The 21,437-nt window shown below is 40.7% G+C and overlaps 1 protein-coding gene and 1 long non-coding RNA gene across 7 annotated transcripts in view; one reads left to right on the forward strand and one right to left on the reverse strand.

The window, feature by feature from the left end:
• Nucleotides 1-21,437, forward strand: part of LOC6585847 (fibulin-1) — a 157,017-nt gene that overhangs the window by 78,954 nt on the left and 56,626 nt on the right. For 5 of the 6 annotated variants that reach the window (XM_044007155.1, XM_044007157.1, XM_044007156.1 and 2 more), the window contains 3 exons: nucleotides 11,560-12,037; nucleotides 12,961-13,093; nucleotides 13,256-13,344. In XM_044007155.1, coding sequence (XP_043863090.1) covers nucleotides 11,560-12,037; nucleotides 12,961-13,093; nucleotides 13,256-13,344 — 700 coding nt within the window. The remainder of the gene's footprint in view (nucleotides 1-11,559; nucleotides 12,038-12,960; nucleotides 13,094-13,255; nucleotides 13,345-21,437) is intronic. The other variant, XM_044007158.1, reaches the window with a different exon arrangement.
• LOC116804623 lies at nucleotides 13,710-14,665 on the reverse strand. The gene is made up of 2 exons (XR_004364628.2): nucleotides 14,491-14,665; nucleotides 13,710-14,425 (listed from the first exon to the last, which is right to left on the reverse strand). It is a non-coding gene; the product is annotated as an uncharacterized LOC116804623 (long non-coding RNA).

Consider the following 21,437-nt stretch of genomic DNA (forward strand, 5'->3'; position numbering starts at 1 on the left):
CTAAAGCTAGCCCTCGCCTTGCACCCAAGTACGTTCGCCGAATTATTTAACGAATGCCTGATCCAAGAGACGTTCCCGGCAAAATGGAAAGCCCAGAATCTGGTATTGCTACCCAAGGCTGGCAAACCACCAGATGAGCCATCTTCGTACAGACCGATCTGTCTCTTAGACACCATGGGAAAGGTGTTTGAGAAATTGATCTGCTCTAGACTGGAGACTGCGATAACTAGCGCCGAAGGCCTGTCACGAAATCAATTTGGATTCCGGAAGGCCCGGTCAACAACGGATGCGCTAAACATAGTTGTTGGTCTGGCCACTTCCGCCATCCATGGCACAAGATGGAAGCATGGGACGAAGCAATACTGCATTATTGCGACCCTGGACGTAAAGAATGCCTTCAATACAGCTAGTTGGGATATGATACTGAATGCGCTGTCACAATATAATATCCCTAAATATCTTAAAGAAACAATAAAGAGTTACTTCAGAGGAAGAACACTGGTATACAACACGAGTGAGGGTCCCCAAACTCATACAGTGTCAGCTGGAAGCTCAGTGCTGGGGCCTCTCCTATGGAATATCATGTACGATGGCGTACTGCGCTTGGAAGTACCAGCAGGCGCGCACACCATTGGCTTTGCTGGTGATGTAGCTGTCGTAGCCATAGGCAAGGAGCTTAAAGATACAGAGGATATGTGCAGCGAAGGTATCAATCGCATACAAAGCTGCCTGACAGGAGCTGGGCTCGAGCTAGCGGCACACAAGACCGAAGTTGTACTAGTCAGCAGTCGCAAAAGAGTGGAAACTGCCAATATAAAGATCGGCAGCGTCACCATTGCGTCAAAGAGGGCGATAAGATATCTTGGTGTCATGATAGACACAAGATTAACTTTCCGCGAGCACTTAGAATATGTGCATAAAAAGGCAGCTGATTCTTGTAGAGCTCTCTCGAGAATCATGCTTAACACGCGGGGACCTAAACAGCAACGACGCCTCCTCCTAATGAGCGTCATTAGGTCTGTCATCCTCTATGCTGCGCCAATATGGGCAAGAGCGATGGCAACGCCGAGCTACAGCCGAGGCATTTGCGCGATCTACAGGCTGAGCGCAATCAGAGTCAGCTGCGCTTTCAGGACTATCTCCGATGACGCGGCGCTCGTCATAGCCGGTATGGTGCCACTGGAGTATTTGGTCGCCGAAGCCGTGGAGCGGAATTCGCACGGGCCTACGCGACTCAACGCTGTCAGGGCGAACAGCATCGCACGATGGCAAAGAAGGTGGAATAGCTCAGCTAAAGGGCGGTGGACGCACAAGCTCATCCCGGAGCTTGAACCATGGTTTAACCGCAAACATGGCGAGGTTAACTTCTACCTTACGCAGATCCTCTCGGGTCATGGATGCTTTCGGAGCTATTTGAAGCGCTTTGGCCACGAGGAATCTGACGAGTGCCCCTGGTGCGAGCGAGGGCATGTGGAAGACGCCAACCACATTCTTTTCGAATGTGGACGGTTCCTGGAGGAGAGGCGTCGTCTGGAAGAGGCAGTGGGCCGCTCCATCAGAGCGGACAACTTAGTCAACGCCATGTTGGGATCGGAGGAAGCTTGGGAACTAACAAGCACCTTCGCGGCCACGGTGATGATGGAGCTCCGCAGAGTCGAGCGACTGAGAAGACGAGCTGTCCCAGGCTAAGGTAGCGCATAGTGCTTGCGAAGCAATGCTTTACGGCCGTCCCGCAAGCACCACGCGCTATCCTAGCCACCACGCAACTTGCAATTTGTTTAATTTTGTCAATAAATGAATATAAAAAAAAAAAAACACACATACACACACACATACACACACTCATACACAAACACATACACACACAAGCACCCACGCATAAACACGCATGGGCTGCAGTGTTGGCTTACTATGAGAACTTATTTGTTTAATAACTTTTTTTGTGGACATACGATCTTCATGAAATTATGATTACAACATGGATATACATGTATTTGCCAAAGCACAAGTCTCTAGTATTTACGCTTTTTACAAATGTGATGGTGAGGGGGTGGATATAGGGGTGGGGGGTAAATTTTAACAGAAACCGAAATTGCATAAATTGCATATAAGCATACATAAAAAATTTGGAGACTCTAGCAATAAAGGTGTAGGAGATCGGGATGAGTTATCGATCTTTAATGATAAACTTGATATGCGCGCTGTAATTACGGACATTTAAAAAAAATTTGAAGTCTCTAGCTCTTCTGAAATCGACGCGTTCATACATACGGACGGACGGACGGACGGACTGACAGACAGACAGACAGGGCCAAATCAACTCAGCTCGTCGCCCCGATCAAGAATATATATACATTATGGGGTCTGCCACGCCTCCTTCTGCCTGTTGCATACATTTCAACAAATCCATTATACCCTGATTTCCCATTGAAAATGGGTTCAGGGTATAAAAATGAAAACACGTGTTTACATTAATGCAATATATTGCATGAAATAGCCATGCAAAAGTTTGCGTCCAAAACAAAAATTGATTGAAGAAAGTAATTTGCATGCAATATTAGCTTTTGCTGCAAATTATTTTTAACTTGCTGTAAATTGTTTGCATCGTGTGTACCTAGCTGAAGAAAATTAAATTTTCGTGAGGTATTGCTTGTGCTCAGTGCTGCCAACTTTTTACCAGAAAAAAAAAACTGGTTTTAGGTGGAAGAAACGGAAAAAAAGCTGAACATTTTAACATTTTACAAGATTTTCAGCATGCTATCTAATTCTTCGCGACTAGCATCGGTTTCAGAATCGTACGACCTGTTAGTACCTATCATGCGGAGATAATTTGGAGGAACTTTGTATTCATAGCAGCATTTGCCCAGTCTTCGCAAACCATATCTGTGTGTTATATTAAATAAAACTGTAATATATGAATCGGTATCATCTTTTCACCTTCAATAAAATACATATTACCTTATGCTAAGAATACTGTTTATTGTGCTTAGGCTCATTGAGTTCCTTAACTTGGACTTTACCAAGTTAAGTTGGCTATTTAGCGTTCCACCTCCGCGTTGGACCATGGTAAAGAAAACATTTGCAGGGCAACAGCTGCCAAGTCAAGGAATCTGCGGTTGCCGCCAGAATCCTTGTACTTAGAGACTTCATTCCAAAATTTGGAGCTGTCATTGACGTTTTCCCACTAAACTAGGTTAATAGTACTGCCTCTACTTGGAGGTGTTCTAACAATTCTATGATTTCTTTTTTTTTTGGTTGACAGAATTTTGTCAACGGAAAAACGTCAATGTTTTTATACCCTGACCCATTGAAAATGGGAAATCAGGGTATAATGGTTTTGTTAAAAGTATGTAACAGGCAGAAGGAGGCGTGGCAGACCCCACAAAGTATATATATTCTTGATCAGGTCGACGAGCTGAGTCGATTTGGCCCTGTCCGTCTGTCTGTCAGTCCGTCCGTCCGTCCGTCCGTATGTATGAACGCGTCGATCTCAGAAGATATAAGAGCTAGAGACTTGAAATTTTTTTTCCTAGATCCGTGTATATCACGCGCATATCAAGTTTTTCTTTATATATCGATAACTACTCCAGATATTTTATTATCAATGAAAAACCTTATCGAAAACTATTTATTTAATTATATCTCCTACACCTTTAGAGCTAGAGCTTGCAAATTTTATATGTAGACTTATATGTATTATATATAATTTCGGTTTTTGTTGTAATTTACCCCCCATTTCTATATCCACCCCCTCACCCAAACCTTTGTAAAAGGCGTATTTCAAGTACTAGAGACGCGTGCTTTGGAATGTACATACATTACAACATTATGATTATGTTCTGAAAGTTTCTTTGAGTCATTGCACGTTTAGAAATTAAATTATTCAACAAATAAATTCTTATAATGTTACCCACACTGCAGCGCAGCCCAAGCGCCGTAGCTGCTTATTAGCAGATCGCGTTCTAATACGTGCGTTTGTATGTATGAGTGCCGAAAAGAAGTGCACAGTGATTAGAATATCAGATTGGAGGGTTCAGGGTATCTCCTAGTCGAGCAGTCTCGACTAGAGTCTTCATAGTTGTTTAAAATTATAAAATTGTCGGGGAATCTGACAAATTGGTTACCTCTGCTTTAGCTGCTTGATAAGTTCAATCACAAAATAAGAGCAGCGAGCACGAATTTCTTGTTCAAGGCCTGCATCACGGCACTTTGGCTCATATTCCTTTGGCATGGCAAAATATGCAGACGAAAAAATCCCACTTATTGTGATCACAGTTTGTGTAAAGTAGTGGTGGTGATAATTGCGAATATCGATATAAACGAATGATAAAGGTGCCACTCTTAGACACATTGGTATATTTTTACCATACTTCTTCACAGATTTATCGAAAAGCTGAGTTTGGTGTGGGCTGTGACTTATACCTTTTAGTGAGGCGCCAAAGAGAGTAGTTTGTGGAAGCATCAGTACCCAAATTTTCCAGCATATTATCAATTTCTATTTGCTTTCTTCGGGCAAGCACTTTTTGAAGATGATTTGCAAGCCTCTTCTGAATCTGTTGAATTCGAGCATCTCCTGTTCTCGCATATTCTCTCTTGACTCTGCGCTTGTGACGAATGAGATCACTTATTACAGAGGCTAATGTTTGCTGTCTATATGCTGCAGTGGTATGTTGGATTCTAGACGTTGCTTGAGTAGCTGCTTTTTTTCAGTTTATTCATACAGCTGTTGATAGCATTGTCAATGTCATCTGCATCTTGGATATCTACATCTAAATCGATGTGTTGTATTAGATGACTCTTAAATATCTCTATATTAGCACCACGACTTAGGAAACAGCGTCTTTGCGGTTTGATTATTGCCGTTGAGTACAAGACAGCTTGAAGAGGAATGTGATCTGAGGAAAGTTCGTAAAGCGTGCGCACATTAAAACGTCTCATGTGAACCCTTTTATTACAAAGAAGTCTAGGACAGAGGGTTGTAGGAGTAAAATGTCGGTTCACCCGTAGCTAATTGATATCGACCATAAAGCAATTGCTTCTTGCAGTACCTTACCTCTTCGGCAGGCTCTTGAGTTGCCCATGTGTGCTTGGCATTGTAATCGCCGCCTGCGATGAATTTATCGCCGAGCATCGCGAATAAAGAATCAAACTCAGCTCTTATCCAGCGTTATCCGGATGGAAGGTATACTGCAGCGAGTGCGATGAGACCCTCTGTTGTCTGCAGCTGTACAATAGATATCTGCCTGTCATCGTTGGAAATGGCAGTCTGGGGGCTATGACAAATGGTGGAGCGCACAATGACTGTAGCGCCACCTCTGCTGCATGAAAGGCGTGATAAGTGGAATATCCAGGTAGGACGATACGTTGGCCTTCGCTTTCTTTAGAGCCCCTAGCTAGTCCGCGAGCGTTCCATAAAATTCGCACATATTGGATCACGGACACAATAATTTTTAGAATGCCCAATAATTTTTAGAATGCATCTCAAGCACTGTAGCAGTTCTTTTCTGCGACGAGCACGTTTTACAGTGAGTCTGAATCTGCCTAGTTGAGGTATTTTTAAAACGTCTACTACGTTCGGACTCTGTTTGATGTTGACAAAAAACAGATTTTGCCTCGTTTTGTAATTAACAGTTGCTTCATCTTCATTTTCGCCTATTTCTATATTGCGCCAATCGGCCTTTCATGGGCAATATATGTTGAGACATTCAAAGCCTTTTTTAGCCATAGCTTCTATTATTTGCATTTTCAGCACGTTTGCATGCATTCCCTTGATGACCACAGTGAAAGGCTTATCCTGCTTAAGCTGATGGTGCCAGAATTCACATTTTAGTATTGTTAGTTGATCTACTATTTTGCAAAAAGTTTCAACGTTGCTTGGGTATATTCGTGACACACCAAATTTGGATGTGCGGATAGAATAGTTATTTGCATTGACGCACAAATTCAGCGCTTTTTGTAGGCTGAGAGGATCGCTAACACTTGGCACACATATAGCTGGAGGCTTGGGGGGCCTTTTGAGGCTTGGCTGAACGAATTTTCCTCAGCCGCTGCATCTTCTTCAATAGAGTCAGTTTCTAGTAAGTCTTCCTCCATAATGTTGTCTGATTCTTCTGCAAGAGCAGCGAAACGATTGTTGTTAAATAAGGTTGGTGTTAGTGAGGTCGGTGCAGCCTTGAACATTCGTTGAGTTGCCACATTGACCATGTCCTATGGCAGGTGGTCCTACAGTGATGAGGCTCACTGAGAAAGGCTACGTCAATGCATTTTATTCTTTTGGTCTACTCTAGTAGATCTTGGGCAGCAACACAATGATTTAAGTTAAGCAGGAGGAACCTTACCTCACCTCTTTGTCTCACCTTTCCGGGTGTAGAGGCTACATTTTGGTGGCTTGGTGCATGCTTTTGCACTGTGACCCATCTCTCCACACCTGAAATAGGCGCCCTTTAGGTGACAATTGCTGCCGCAGTTTGCTGCCATATGACCGTAATCAAGGCACTTGAAAAAGCGTTTAGGCTGATCCACGGCGCCGATACGGCATACAACCCATCCAATTCTGATTTTTGACAGCTCGAGCAGAGTTTTAGCTTTTCCAATTGGAAGAGCAACTGTAGATCTTTGCTGCGGTCGAAGCGACTTTATAGCCTCAATGGGGAGTGAAATAGGCGCCCTTTAGGTCACAGTCGCTGCCGCAGTTGGCTGCAATATGTCCATAATCGAGGCACTTGAAACAGCGTTTAGGCTGGTCCACGGCTCGGATACGGCATACTACCCATCCTATTCTAATTTTGGACAGCTCGAGCAGAGTTATCCTTCAACTCCACCCTAATGGCCTCAAAGATCTCCTCTTTGCTCGCTAGCTCATCTAGGTCGCGAATCGCGATTTGAGCCGATTCGGTAAGTGTTTTAACTACCGCTCGGTCACCTAAGGCCTTGCGTACAGCTTACGGCTTCCTACTCAGTGTGTGTGTGTGTATGCGTGTGTGTGTTTGCGTGTTTCTTGTGTAAGCAGAAAGACGCGAAAAATTATTGAAATAGCTATTGCTCGAAGGGTTCAGGGGATCTCCTCGTTGTCGAGTAGTCTCGACTAGAGCTTTCTTACTTGTTATTTTTAAACTCGATATCCGCGCTGTACATACGGACAGCTAAAAAAATTGAAGTCTCTAGCTCTTATATCTTCTGAAATCGACGCGTTCATACATACGTATATATATGTATATATATATACTTTGTGGGGTCTTGTAAGGTTACATTAATTTTCCAGCTGGGGTCAGAGTCTCAGTCTGCCCAGGGCCATAACTTACAAGAAATTTATAAGTTACTACGGGACGTTCAGGGTTGGCGAAATGGGAGAGGGGAAGGGTACCATTTGAGGTTAGGTGACCACGTGGCCTGAACTCGCCGACCACGCCCACGCGTTTGCACGCGGGAGGACGGCAGCAATCGAGTGGCGCGATCAAGCGCACTCTAGATTGCTGGGGTCGGGGTTGCGAAGGCGGCTGTGGGAGTTATTGGGGCCACTACGAATGGTAGATCGCGGGTCGAGCAACGCCCAGCGTTGCCGCCGGCGTTCACTCCCAGACCACGCGATTTTCACTGCCAGAGATTTACCCTTCTGGCGAACGGGTCGTAACCACGTTTAAACTACCAGTTAGTAGTTAGTGTTGTTATAGTTAATTGCGGTTAGTGTCACAAGTCAACATGTTAGATGAACTAACTACAAATAAATACACGACCATCTCTACATACGCATGCTAAATTCTAATACCTTTTCACTGATCCGATTTTTATTAACGTCTGCTCACTCCGAGAGCTAAAAACTAACTAACTCTTGAACGCAGCTTTCATTACGCGACCAGCAATGCAATTCAGCACTCCTACGAGCTTTTCGAGCCGCACGGTTGTATTGCTGATCGCGCGCCCGCCTACTAATTTGAATTTCTGCTTACGTACTAAAACTAACTGCTATAACACTTACGGCTACTTATTAACTACTTAGTACTGTTTTACAAACGAATGCTTATTCTACTTATATCCTAACTTACTCTCTACCAAAATATGACTTCACAATTCAACTCATTATCTGTGAACCAAATATATAAATCGACGACTTCGATTGCGTCACTTCAAAATATACCAAAACCTAGTTCCACCGTTTCCGCTTATTTACTACAAACAAAAATCCGAATCCAAACTCCTCTCTACTAACAATGTGTATAATGTAAGGTGGGCAAATAGGCCACCTTACAGTCTGCCAGCATCTAGGTCGCGAATCGCGATTTGAGCCGATTCGGTAAGTGTTTTAACTACCGCTCGGTCACCTAAGGCCTTGCGTACAGCTTACGGCTTCCTACTCAGTGTGTGTGTGTGTATGCGTGTGTGTGTTTGCGTGTTTCTTGTGTAAGCAGAAAGACGCGAAAAATTATTGAAATAGCTATTGCTCGAAGGGTTCAGGGGATCTCCTCGTTGTCGAGTAGTCTCGACTAGAGCTTTCTTACTTGTTATTTTTAAACTCGATATCCGCGCTGTACATACGGACAGCTAAAAAAATTGAAGTCTCTAGCTCTTATATCTTCTGAAATCGACGCGTTCATACATACGTATATATATGTATATATATATACTTTGTGGGGTCTTGTAAGGTTACATTAATTTTCCAGCTGGGGTCAGAGTCTCAGTCTGCCCAGGGCCATAACTTACAAGAAATTTATAAGTTACTACGGGACGTTCAGGGTTGGCGAAATGGGAGAGGGGAAGGGTACCATTTGAGGTTAGGTGACCACGTGGCCTGAACTCGCCGACCACGCCCACGCGTTTGCACGCGGGAGGACGGCAGCAATCGAGTGGCGCGATCAAGCGCACTCTAGATTGCTGGGGTCGGGGTTGCGAAGGCGGCTGTGGGAGTTATTGGGGCCACTACGAATGGTAGATCGCGGGTCGAGCAACGCCCAGCGTTGCCGCCGGCGTTCACTCCCAGACCACGCGATTTTCACTGCCAGAGATTTACCCTTCTGGCGAACGGGTCGTAACCACGTTTAAACTACCAGTTAGTAGTTAGTGTTGCTATAGTTAATTGCGGTTAGTGTCACAAGTCAACATGTTAGATGAACTAACTACAAATAAATACACGACCATCTCTACATACGCATGCTAAATTCTAATACCTTTTCACTGATCCGATTTTTATTAACGTCTGCTCACTCCGAGAGCTAAAAACTAACTAACTCTTGCACGCAGCTTTCATTACGCGACCAGCACGGTTGTATTGCTGATCGCGCGCCCGCCTACTAATTTGAATTTCTGCTTACGTACTAAAACTAACTGCTATAACACTTACGGCTACTTATTAACTACTTAGTACTGTTTTACAAACGAATGCTTATTCTACTTATATCCTAACTTACTCTCTACCAAAATATGACTTCACAATTCAACTCATTATCTGTGAACCAAATATATAAATCGACGACTTCGATTGCGTCACTTCAAAATATACCAAAACCTAGTTCCACCGTTTCCGCTTATTTACTACAAACAAAAATCCGAATCCAAACTCCTCTCTACTAACAATGTGTATAATGTAAGGTGGGCAAATAGGCCACCTTACAGTCTGCCAGCACGTGTGTACCTTATTGATCATATCTTCGTTTTATTTCACAGCTTTATTTCTATTTTTCACTCTACAATTTTTCAATTATTTTATTTCTGTAAACTTATGTCTTCTAACTCTATTTCACACTTTGTCTGCGTATTTCTATTTTTTATAAATCTCTGGCTCTCGACTGCACGTACAGCTTCTACTCCGTACGACGCTCTATAAACGACTCGGCCTAATCTCCAACCCTCGCTTGGGCCGACTGCCCTCGCGGGGGACAACGCAACTCTCCACAGCGCGAGCTCTCTCCACGCTGAGGCAGGGCTGCGCTGTCGATCGCCGATACTCCGCGCGTGCTTTGGCGCCCTTTTTAAATTCAAATTTCAACTTATTATCTACCAATTAAAAACTAATAATTATAACATACTTACACACTATCAATTAAAACTAGAGATTATGCTCTACTAACAAACTTAAAATTAAAACTAGCAATTATACTCTACTTACAAACTACCAATTACAGCTAAACATTACGATCTACTTACTTACTCTACGAACCTATAACATACAAATAAAAATGCTGTGAGGCGGTGATCAGACGATCGGGTACCGTGGTTACTTCCATCGGTGCCTACTCCAAGTGGGATAACTGCTAGCTCCTCGAGTATTAAAATAAGCGAAAATGGAGATATGACGCTGTTTATAATGGCCATGGACTTCGTTCTAGCGCTAAATATTTTTAAGGAGATTTCTGAGTCGGTAAACAAGGAACGTAGCAAACTTTTTGTGCATCTGTTGACCTGTAGCTCATATGGTGTTTAACCGTGTGAAAGGCCAATGTGCGCTCTACAACAAATACTTTCAACGCATTATCCGAATGCGTTCTGACATTGCATCGCATTTTCCTTTTGTGTTCTCGTGACGCACCAGAGCTGATTTTCCTAAGAAACCTTAAAATGAAACGGATATAACAAATTTTAAACAACAGAGCGCACATGAAGTATAAACAACACATAGATTGTCCATGTGTCACGGACATTGACTTATCTGATACACACCTCCATATGCTACACTAATATTCACTCGACAAATTTTGAAAAAATTCATTTACATTACCACGCTTACCCATTGAAACTATAAATTCCAGATATTCTACGCATTCTACATTTCTTTTCTTTTCAACTTTTCGATTATTCTCGTTAAAAAGTTATCGGATGAGTTATCGAAAAAATATGATAAACTTGTACTGCCATTTTCAATGGGTTCAGGGTATAAAAAACTTGCAATCGGCCGAAAAGGGACCAATTAATTTTATGGGAAACAAAATATTCTGCTCCAATTACATTTGGAGGGAAATCCATCGAATTTTTAAGATAAACCCATATACTATGGGTGATGTCCCATGTAATCAGACCATGGTGTGTGGGAAACTTCATATATAGCTGTAAGAAGAACATTTAGCCAACTGTAAAAAAAGGTTAAAATTCACCTATGAAGTAAGGAATTTGGTTTTTTTAAGTTATTTAAACAATTTTTAAAGAAAATTGGAAAAAGTCAGCTGAAAAATAAGTACTTTTAGAAACTTTAAGAAGCAACACCCCAATTCTATTGAATATTAGTGGAGCCAGTTGGACTGCTGACCTCACAGATCTTCAATATATGTCCGAAAGACATGGGTACAGAAAAATTGCACCAAAACACAGCAAAAATTATAACCAATATACCAAATTGTCTAAAGGACCCTTTAAATAATTATGGATACCATACTAAATATTAAATATGATCCGTTGTTCAGTGAATCTTAAATGATGTCATCCCTACGTAAATATATAGCTCTTAAAAAATATTATTTTTGAATCTTAATAAAAATTAATAATAATTTTAGATACCGTATATATATACATTATTATATAAATTTCGAATCGTGGGAACGATACAACGTTCTTATTAATTTATATTTTTCGCAGACATCAATGAGTGCGAGACTGGAGATCACAACTGTGGCGAAAAGCAGATTTGTCGCAATCGGAATGGTGGTTACATTTGCGCCTGTCCCGCAGGACATCAGGTGATCCGTCTGTCCGATAGTGTCAACAGCTGCGAGGATATTAACGAATGTGCAGAGGATTCCCCTGTTTGCTCATCAAATGCAAACTGCTACAATACAATTGGCTCATATTACTGCGAATGTAAACCAGGTTTCCAAAGGAAGTCTCTCAATAGCAATGCGAATAGTATGGACCAGGAGAATTGGTATGCCCATGGTCAATGCTTCGACGTCGATGAGTGTCAGTCCATACCAGGACTTTGCCAGCAGAAATGTGTTAACTTTTGGGGTGGATATCGTTGCACCTGCAATCAGGGATATGAACTCAGCCACGATAATAGGACATGCAATGATATTGATGAATGCGAAGTGCATAAGGATTATAAACTGTGCATGGGGTATAGAATTAACTTTTTTGCATTTTCAAATATCTTGATAGTTCTGCTCATGCGTGAATACATTTAGTAGACTCCTTAATATCATTACGACTGTCAATCTCATAAATGGCTAGACTCCATTTAACACACATAGATGGCGGATTAGATGGATAGATTATATTATAATATTATGAATTAAAATTTATTTTGAAATTTAAACCCTGATTTCCCATTTTCAATGGATTGAAGGTATAATTATTCAACAAGTAAATTACCATAATATTGCTCATACTGCAGCCCAAGCGCAGTCGCTGCTAAGTGAAGAAGTACCGAATATCTGATCTTACTTGTTTTTCTTTTTTATACCCTTAACCCATTAAAAATGCGAAATCAGGTCATAATGGTTTTGTTGAAATGTATGTAACAGGCAGAGGGACGCGTGACAGACCCCACAAGGTATATATATTTTTTATCAGGACGAGCTGAGTCGATTTGGCCCTGTTCGTCTGTCTGTCCGTCCGTCTGTCTGTCCGTCCGTATGTCCTTCTGTCCGTCCATCTGTCGTTCTGTCCGTATGTTTGAACGCGTCGATTTCAGAAGATATAAGAGCTAGTTTTTTTTCCAAATGTCCGTATATATAGCGCGAATATCGAGTTTATCTCAAAAAATCGAATTTTTTTTTTTAATTTTCACATTCTTTGATCGTAAGCATTCAAATTTTGCAGTTATGGTACCGTTAGCTCGTTCTTATTTGTTTTGTGATTCATCCCATTTTCTCGTTATAATTTTATATCATAAATTTTTATTGTCACAGAATTATTGCTACTTAACCATAAAAAAATTAATAACTGTTAAACTTTATTTAAAGATTAGTCTATATACATTACACTAATCGTACCAATCAATCAATCAATCATTTGCATTTGAATGAAATCCCTTATTAGCTTCTGCATTAACACGCCCGGTTCGTATCAATGTTCCTGTCCACGTGGCTACACTTTGGCGTCTGACAAGACTTCTTGCCGAGACATTGATGAATGTGATACAACGAGTAACAATCATGTGTGCACTGGTCGGGTGAGTACCTTAATGGTTATACAGATCATATATTTACATATAGCATACATAATAGTGAACGGATTCATTCAAATCTAAAATTTATTTTCTATTTAGATTTAGATTTTCTTTTCTATTTCATCTGTATATTTCAAAAATATTTTTTTATTTTTTTTATTTAAGAATGATATTTGCACCAACATTAGAGGTAGCTTTAAGTGCACCACAATAAATTGTCCCTCTGGATACATGAACGATGCCGATCAAAAAAAGTAAGTCAATATGCCTCCAAGTACATGGCAGATACTAAATTTTTTTTTTATACTCATTCACGAAAGTGAATTGGTTTTGTGCAATTTCCGTCCGTCAGTCTGTCCGTCTGTCCGTATGAATGCAATCTATTTCGACGCTATTGAAGCTAGAGACTTGAAATTTGGAACGCATACTCGTGTATATCTTCGATTTATAAAGTGTTAAAATCCGATATGCCCACTAGGGGCGGAAAATGCATTTTCCGATATGCCAGAAATCATGTTAGCTGAAGAGCTAGAAAGCTGAAATTTGATGTGAAGGTCCTGTTGGAGATATTTGGCTTAATGTTTGCGTTGCAATGCCAGCGAGAGTAAAAACGTTGTGATTCGGTTAAAGGTTTAATAAAGAGTAAAATATAAACAGAATAATGTTCATTACATTCTTCTTATGGTGTTGCCAGATTACATGTATGCTTATGTTAATGCTAATTTCAATTACATTTTCAACACTTCTTAAGCTACATATAATCTTTTAGTTAACAAATCTTTTGCTAGGATAAACCAATTAACTTAACAAAATAATTATGCTTAGACTTATGTAAACATTTGGTAAGAATATCAGCTACATTACAGTTTGAATTCACATATGTAAGTTCTATCTCTTTAGATTGTAATTTTTCACGAACAAAGTGGTACTTAATATCTATGTGCTTTGTCCGTTTGTGATGCACTGGATTCTGTGCAATGTGCTGCGAGCTGATATTGTCACCATGGATCTTCATTGGCTTCTCATCTGTTAACCAGCCAATCTCATTTAAAAGTCTTCGCAAATAGACTGCTTCCTTTGCAGCCAACGTTAACGCAATGTACTCCGCTTCTGTGCTGCTTAAAGCAACGACACTCTGTTTTGCTGAAGTCCAAGAGAATACACTGCCAGCGAGAAAGAACGCGTAGCCACTATATGAGCGTCTGTCTCGGATGTCATTTGCCCAATCTGCATCGGCGTATCCTGTTGCTGATGCATCACATTTGCTGTATGTGATAGCCAAATCCATCATACCTGCCAGGTACCTAAGAATATGTTTTGCTGCAGCTTCATGCTCTGCATGCGGATCGTTGTTTCTCTGAGATAGTTTTCATTAGTGACTGATATTGGAATTTATTTACCTTTTTGCAGTTGTCGTCGCTACATTCAACTTGAAAACCTGGATCAAGTGGTGTATTGACTTGCCGGCATTTGCCCATGCCGTATGTTTCCAGCAATATTTCCTTGTGCAACTAAGCGAGATTTGAACTTTTCGACATTTCCATTTTTATCGCGTTTGATTCGAAAAACCCATTGCCTTTTGCGCTGGAGGAGGTCGCATAATGTCCATGTGCTGTTTTCTTGGAGTGCTCTGTACTCCGTTTCTATGGACTCTCTCCATTCTTGTGCGTATTGACTCTGCAACGCCTCTTCGACTGATTGAGGTGTCTCTGTGCCTAATTGATCGAACACACTGTTGAGCCTCGTCTGGTACTGCTTCGTTGGTCGTCCTGGTTGACCATTTCGAATTATAGTAGGCCTGCCCGGCCTACGCTGCTGTCGCGTCACTGGTGCATCATTGTGGTTGCTTTCAACTTCTGGATTCTTTTCGTTCTCTTGCCGTTCTTCTTATTTGCTACTCTCATCCGGTGTCATCTGCTCATGATATGTAAGCTCTGGTGTATCAAGGCTTATTATGATCGTCATGAAATCATTATTTGTGTCTTCAACATTTTCGATTGTTTTTTGTGTCAAACTCACCCTCTATGAATTTAACGTAACGCCTTTCGATAACACTCCGCTTCTCTGGATCGATCCTCCTTACTCCTTTCCTTTTGCCTGGAATTTGCTTGTCTTAGCCTTGTCCAGAGCAAACACTCGAGATCCAAACACTCGCGAATGCTTCACAGAAGGCTTCCGATCTCTCCACATTTCGAATGGTGTGCCTCCATTTAACGCCTTTGTGGGACATCTATTGCGCAGATATACAGCCGTTGTGACTGCCTCTGCCCACAAAAACTCACCAAGCTTTGCATGAATTAGTAGACTTTTTGCCATTTCTACTATGGTCCGGTTGGCACGCTCTGCAACGCCGTTTTGTTGAGGTATATACGGTATTGTCAACTGCCTTTGTATACCGCATTCAGTCTTCGTTTGCTTTTAACAGCACTTCGCCTTTATTGTTTTTAATAATCGACACTTTGCCTTTAAATGATGTAGAGTTTTCAAAATTGGCTGCTGCGCTCACTGAGAAAAAATTCATATGGAGCTCGGGCACATGCAAAACATTTTTTAAGTTTATTATGCAGTGTTCTCCTTCTATTTTGACGTTTCCAATCCCCTTTGCAGCAACATACTTATTTGCAGCTAGCATTATCGGCGTTTCTTTTTCAGCGTAGTTTGTAAACATGTTGCGATCGCAACACATATGAGATGTTGCGCCGCTGTCTACGCACCATACGCTCTTTTCTGCTCTCCAGCAAAACAGTGCATCAAACTGCTTGCTTGTTCGCTGCTCACTCTCTTTCTATCGTGCCTCTTCTCGTTCCTTCTTCTTTGATTTGCATTCGCTTGCTCGGTGCCCGAATTTGTCGCAGTTGAAACACTTTCCGTTAAACTGTTTATTCCGTTCTTTCGAATTGTTTTGTGCGTGGGTATACACAGCTTGCGTTTCTGCTTTAAATTCTCTTTCTGCCTTCTCTGACTTTCGTGTGCCTTCCTCTATTAATTTGATTTTTACAGCATCAAATTTTGGCAACTCATCGCGCGTAACTATAGCTACTATAGCTAGTAGCATAATTACCTTTAACTCGTCGTTTAGAGTTATATCTAGCTCTGCCAATTTATCAATTATTTCAACAAATGAATTGATATAAGTGACGATGTCATCTCCCTGCTGCATGCTTAATCGAATCAGCTTCTGATATGCTTGCACCTTTAAAATCGGTCCAACTGGCATGTGCAACTTTTTGAGTCTTTTCAGATTTTTTTCGGCTGTTGTGCACCTTTTAATATGCATCAACTGAGATGGCTTTACGTTTAGAGTTATATATGCTCTTGCCTTCTTATCATCCTTGCACCATTTTGCGGCTGCTGCATCATCTTGACCCTCATATTTGCCACAAACAACTTCCCATAGGTCGGCCATTTCCAATATACTTTCCATGGCCATATGCCACACGCCGTAATTATTTTCATCAAGCTTTTCGATTTGGTACAACATGTTCATTTTGCTTGCAATTCCGCGTTAATTCGCGCAGGATATTAACTACTGATCACTAAGCAAAAATAAAAACGACTCTTTGCTCTTAGACACTTATGGGCGTGGCAAATCTGTATTTTCTGCAGTATTAGAGCGAAACTAAACTACTAAATTGTTGATGGGATGTGAATGAGTATTGCGCAGTCGGTAACGCCCGACTGCAACGTTCTTACTTGTTTATATATATAAGCACTGACCAGAGAACACATAGACTAGACATGTAGAACAAACTTTTTCAACACCGAAAAAATGCGCTGAGCGGACCGGACAACTTCGTATTTGGTCGGCTCGGTCTTCTGAGGCTCAAGCAGTGAAAATAAGGCAAGACAAAATCACTTCACAAGGCAGACCAACGGCAAATTTTGGGCTTTACAATTTGCACAGCCTGTTCTGCACAGAAAGAATCATAGCTCGCAAATAACTGTTAACACTTTTTCGTTGTCTGCAAAAAAGTGTCTTTCAGTGACACAGTCAAAAAAACTCAGACAGAAACTGTTTTTGTCGCGTCTGGCTTAGCTCTCTCGCGCTCTGAGGGAGATAGTTGTTTCTGTTTTCGTTTCCTCAAGTCAAACACTGATCGTGTGCTTGAGTTAAAGAAGTAACGGTAAGTTGCGTTTGTATGGGTAATCACGCGCGATTGCTGCGTTCTTTTTATACCCTGAACCCATTTTCAATGGGAAATCAGGGTATAATGGTTTTGTTGAAATGTATGTAACAGGCAGAAGGAGGCGTGGCAGACCCCACAAAGTATATATATTCTTGATCAGGGCGACGAGCTGAGTTGATTTGGCCCTGTCCGTCTGTCTATCCGTCTGTCCGTCCGTCCGTCTGTCCGTCTGTCCGTATGTATGAACGCGTCGATTTCAGAAGATATAAGAGCTAGAGACTTCAAATTTTTTTATAATGTCCGTAATTACAGCGCGCATATCAAGTTTATCATTAAAAACCGATAACTCATCCCGATCTTTTTTTATCGATAAAAACCCATATCGAAAACCAGTTATAAAATTATATCTCTACACCTTTATTGCTAGAGTCTTCAAATTTTTAATGTATGCTTATATGCAATTTATACAATTTCGGTTTTTGTTAAAATTTACCCCCTCACCCTTAAATTCACCCCCTCACCCTCACTTTTGTAAAAAGCGTATTTCAAATACTAGAGACTTGTGCTTTGGCAATTACATGCATATCCATGTTATAATCATAATCTGAAGATCGTACGTCCACAAAAAAAGTTATTAAGCAATTAAATTCTCATAGTAAGCGGTCACTGCCGCCCATGCGTGTTTTTGCTTGTGTGTGTATATGTATGTAATTGTTTGTGTATGTGTGTATGTGTGTGTGTGTGTGTGTATGTGTGTGTATGTGTGTGTACGTATGTGTGTTTATGTATGCCTGTGTGTGCGTGCGTGCGTGCGTGTGTGTGTGTGTGTGTGTGCGTGTTTCTTGTGTAAGCTGAAAGACGCGAAAAATTATTGAAATAGCTATTACTCCAAGGGTTCAGGGGATCTCGTAGTCGAGTAGTCTCGACTAGAGCTTTCTTACTTGTTGTATGTATGTATGCGTGTATTTACATGCACACGAAGGCAAAAACATTTTCTGCTGAGTTTGTTAGTCAAAGTGTTTTTTGCTGAGAGGCTTTGTGTGAGGGAAAATCGTGTTAGTTTTACGCGACACTCATGTGAGAGCGTCACACGAATGAGTGATCGCATTGCGTCTGAGCGAAACAGATGCTAAAGAAAACAGAGAGTGACGCTCAGAGAGAGACGTGTCTACACAATTTTTTTTTGGGTATGATGCGAGAAAGAGAATAAACGAAAAAACGCTCAACTCTCATTTGCAAGCTCTGGAAAGAATACATTTTCGCGACGAGCATGCACACATATTGTTTATATTGTTTATGCGTATCAACGCTTTCATACCCTTCCCACGAATAACCATCGAAACGCTTACATTTTGTTTGCATGAGCGTGACAAATGCTTTTATGATTTCGGTATACCCTTCACTCAAGAGGAAAGAGCTGGGATCGTCGCGAACAATATTCAATTTCTGTGCGCTGCTGCTATTTGAGAGACCATATAGAGAGCGAGTGAGAGAGCATAAAGAGAGGGAGAGAGTGAGTAAGGGAAAAAGAGCGCATAGCCATGCTTCATTTAGTAATGCGTGCAATTCGTGGCAGCAGTCGCAGCACACTGATTTTGTCTTGCCTTATTTTCACTGCTTGAGCCTCAGAAGACCGAGCCGACCAAATACGCAGTTGTCCGGTCCGCTCAGCGCATTTTTTCGGTGTTGAAAAAGTTTGTTCTACATGTCTAGTCTATGTGTTCTCTGGTCAGTGATATAAGTTAAGACTTTCGACAATCTAAGGAGGCTGGAGAGTCCAGTCAGACATTCAAGGGGAGAATACCAATATAATGGTATTTATCCAATATAAATTGCCCAATATAAATTTATTATCCATAGTCGATAGTTCCAGAGTCCATAAATTATCATAAAGAGGGAAATCGATATCCACCTTCAAGTTAATTCAATGCATTCATAGTTCCATACATTTAGTATTCATTTGTGGTTATGACAATACATCTAACATTGTAAGCGCATCTATTTCATTCCCTCTGGCATCTCGGAAACTAGGAAGGATATACCACGTGTAAAATGCTGTGGATGCTATGGGTGCTAAGGAAATTAAGGAAGTTAGAGGATTATTACAATTTAATTAATTAAAATGTGCATTTCCCTTTTTTTTTCCTATTTCTTATGTGTGATTTATGAAGATATTTTACAATTTTTGTTTTGAGTGTCACATTTCGGTTTTCCTTTACTTCGTCCTTTGCAAATCTTTTTTTGTCCTTAGTCTTAATTTGATTGTTTGTTTTATATTATTTCATTGAATTACTAATTGTATTGAATTACGTGTGTGTATTACCACGTGTGTTATTGCGTTGTCTGTTATAGAATTACTTGAATTACCAATTACTAGTTGTATTATCTTTTGTTACCGAACCGGCAAACAGTTTTTATTATTTTATATGGCTTCGGAAGCCCTCAGGATCCTTTTTGGTGTAAGACCTACTTAGGTGAGGGTGGTTCCACAATCATCTGGTCTCTCTCTTACTTTCGTTTATTTATTTATTTTAGTTTTTTCTTTTATATATTGTTGCCAGACTTATTCTTTTCCGAAAGGGAAGCCCAAAGTATTCCTCTTTGGTTCTAGGACCTACTAGGGTAAGGGTTATTCCACGATCGAATAGAAGGTCTCTGCAATTCATGTTTTTATTTTTGCATATTAATGCTTTGCTTGTTGATTGGAGATTTCCAGACAACCGCCTTTTAATTTTGTTATATAGTTAGTGCTTTAAACTTAACTTTGACCACTAGGTTTCTTTTAATGTTTACGGAAACCCATCATTCAACACATGTGGAAATTGTGACGTTTATTCTTTATGACATTTGTCTTACGGCAAGGATTTGAACCTCGATACGAGAATCAATCTCGTACCACCATTATGCCTGCAAATTTCTTGTATTTTCGTTTTAAGACTCGTCTCGGCACGGATTTGAACCTAGGTATTGCCAATACCACCATTTAGCCACGATTTCTTTTATGTTATAGGATTATCTAGTGCACCAACACTTGCTAGAAAATATGTTATAATTTATTGTATTATTATGTTATGGCAAGGACTTTCACCCCATTACTTTGCAAATCGCAGAAGTACTTCGTAATTTTGCCAACAATTGCCCAATTGGATTGGAACAATTTATTTGTACTTGCTTTTTTAATAAGTTATTTTTATAGAATTTTGACACGTCACCATTTCCCTTTACTTCCGTGAAGAATGTGCGTCCCTGCTCGGGCGCCAGTTAAGCGCTCCCACACTAGAGTACTACTGATTGGGGACGCTGTGTTGGGTTCTTCTGAATATATAACAACTCTCATTTTTGGCTAGTTCTTAGAACATGATAACGGTATCCTAACTGCAAAGTTTGAATGCTTACCCTCAAAAAATGTGTATTTTTCGATATGCCACGCCCCTAGAGAAAGAAAATTTTTTTAGGTCATCGATAGAGGAGGTTACTGGTAACTTAATTATCAAAATTTGAAGCTTCTAGCTATTATACTTTAGGAGATATCAACTTTTACGGTTTTCCACGCCCCTTGTGGGCCGACATATATCCGACAAAACTTTTTGGTCTTGGGTGATCAGCCCGAGTATATATACAAAATTTGAGGTCTCTGGCATCAATAGCAGAATTTGAATAAGTAAGAAGGCTCTAGTCGAGACTGCTCGACTAGGAGATACCCTGAACCCGTTAAAGCTGATATTCTAATCATTCTGCACTTCTTCTATGCACACATACATACACATGCATCCACACGCACGCATAAGCCTGCGCTCTGCTAACTGCGCAGTTAGCAGCGACTGCGCTTGGGCTGCGCAGTAGTGTGGGCAACATTATAAGAATTTATTTGTTGAATAATTTAATTTCTAGACGTACAATCGTAGTGAAACTTTTCTAGTACTTGAAATACGCTTTTTACAAAGGTGTGGGTGAGGGGGTGGATATAAGGGTGGGGGGTAAATTACAACAAAAATCGAAATTATATAAAATACATATAAGTCTACATTTAAAATTTGGAAGCTCTAGCTCTAAAGGTGTAGGAGATATAATTAAATAACTAGCTTTCGATAAGGTTTTTAATCGATAATAAAATATCGGGAATAGTTATCGATATATAGAGAAAAACTTGATATGCGCGTGGTATACACGGACCTAGGAAAAAAATTTCATTCATATCATTTCATTCTCTAGCTCTTATA

This window comes from Drosophila mojavensis, unplaced genomic scaffold (assembly GCF_018153725.1).
Source record: "Drosophila mojavensis isolate 15081-1352.22 unplaced genomic scaffold, ASM1815372v1 contig_151, whole genome shotgun sequence".
NCBI classification, from domain to species: domain Eukaryota; kingdom Metazoa; phylum Arthropoda; class Insecta; order Diptera; family Drosophilidae; genus Drosophila; species Drosophila mojavensis.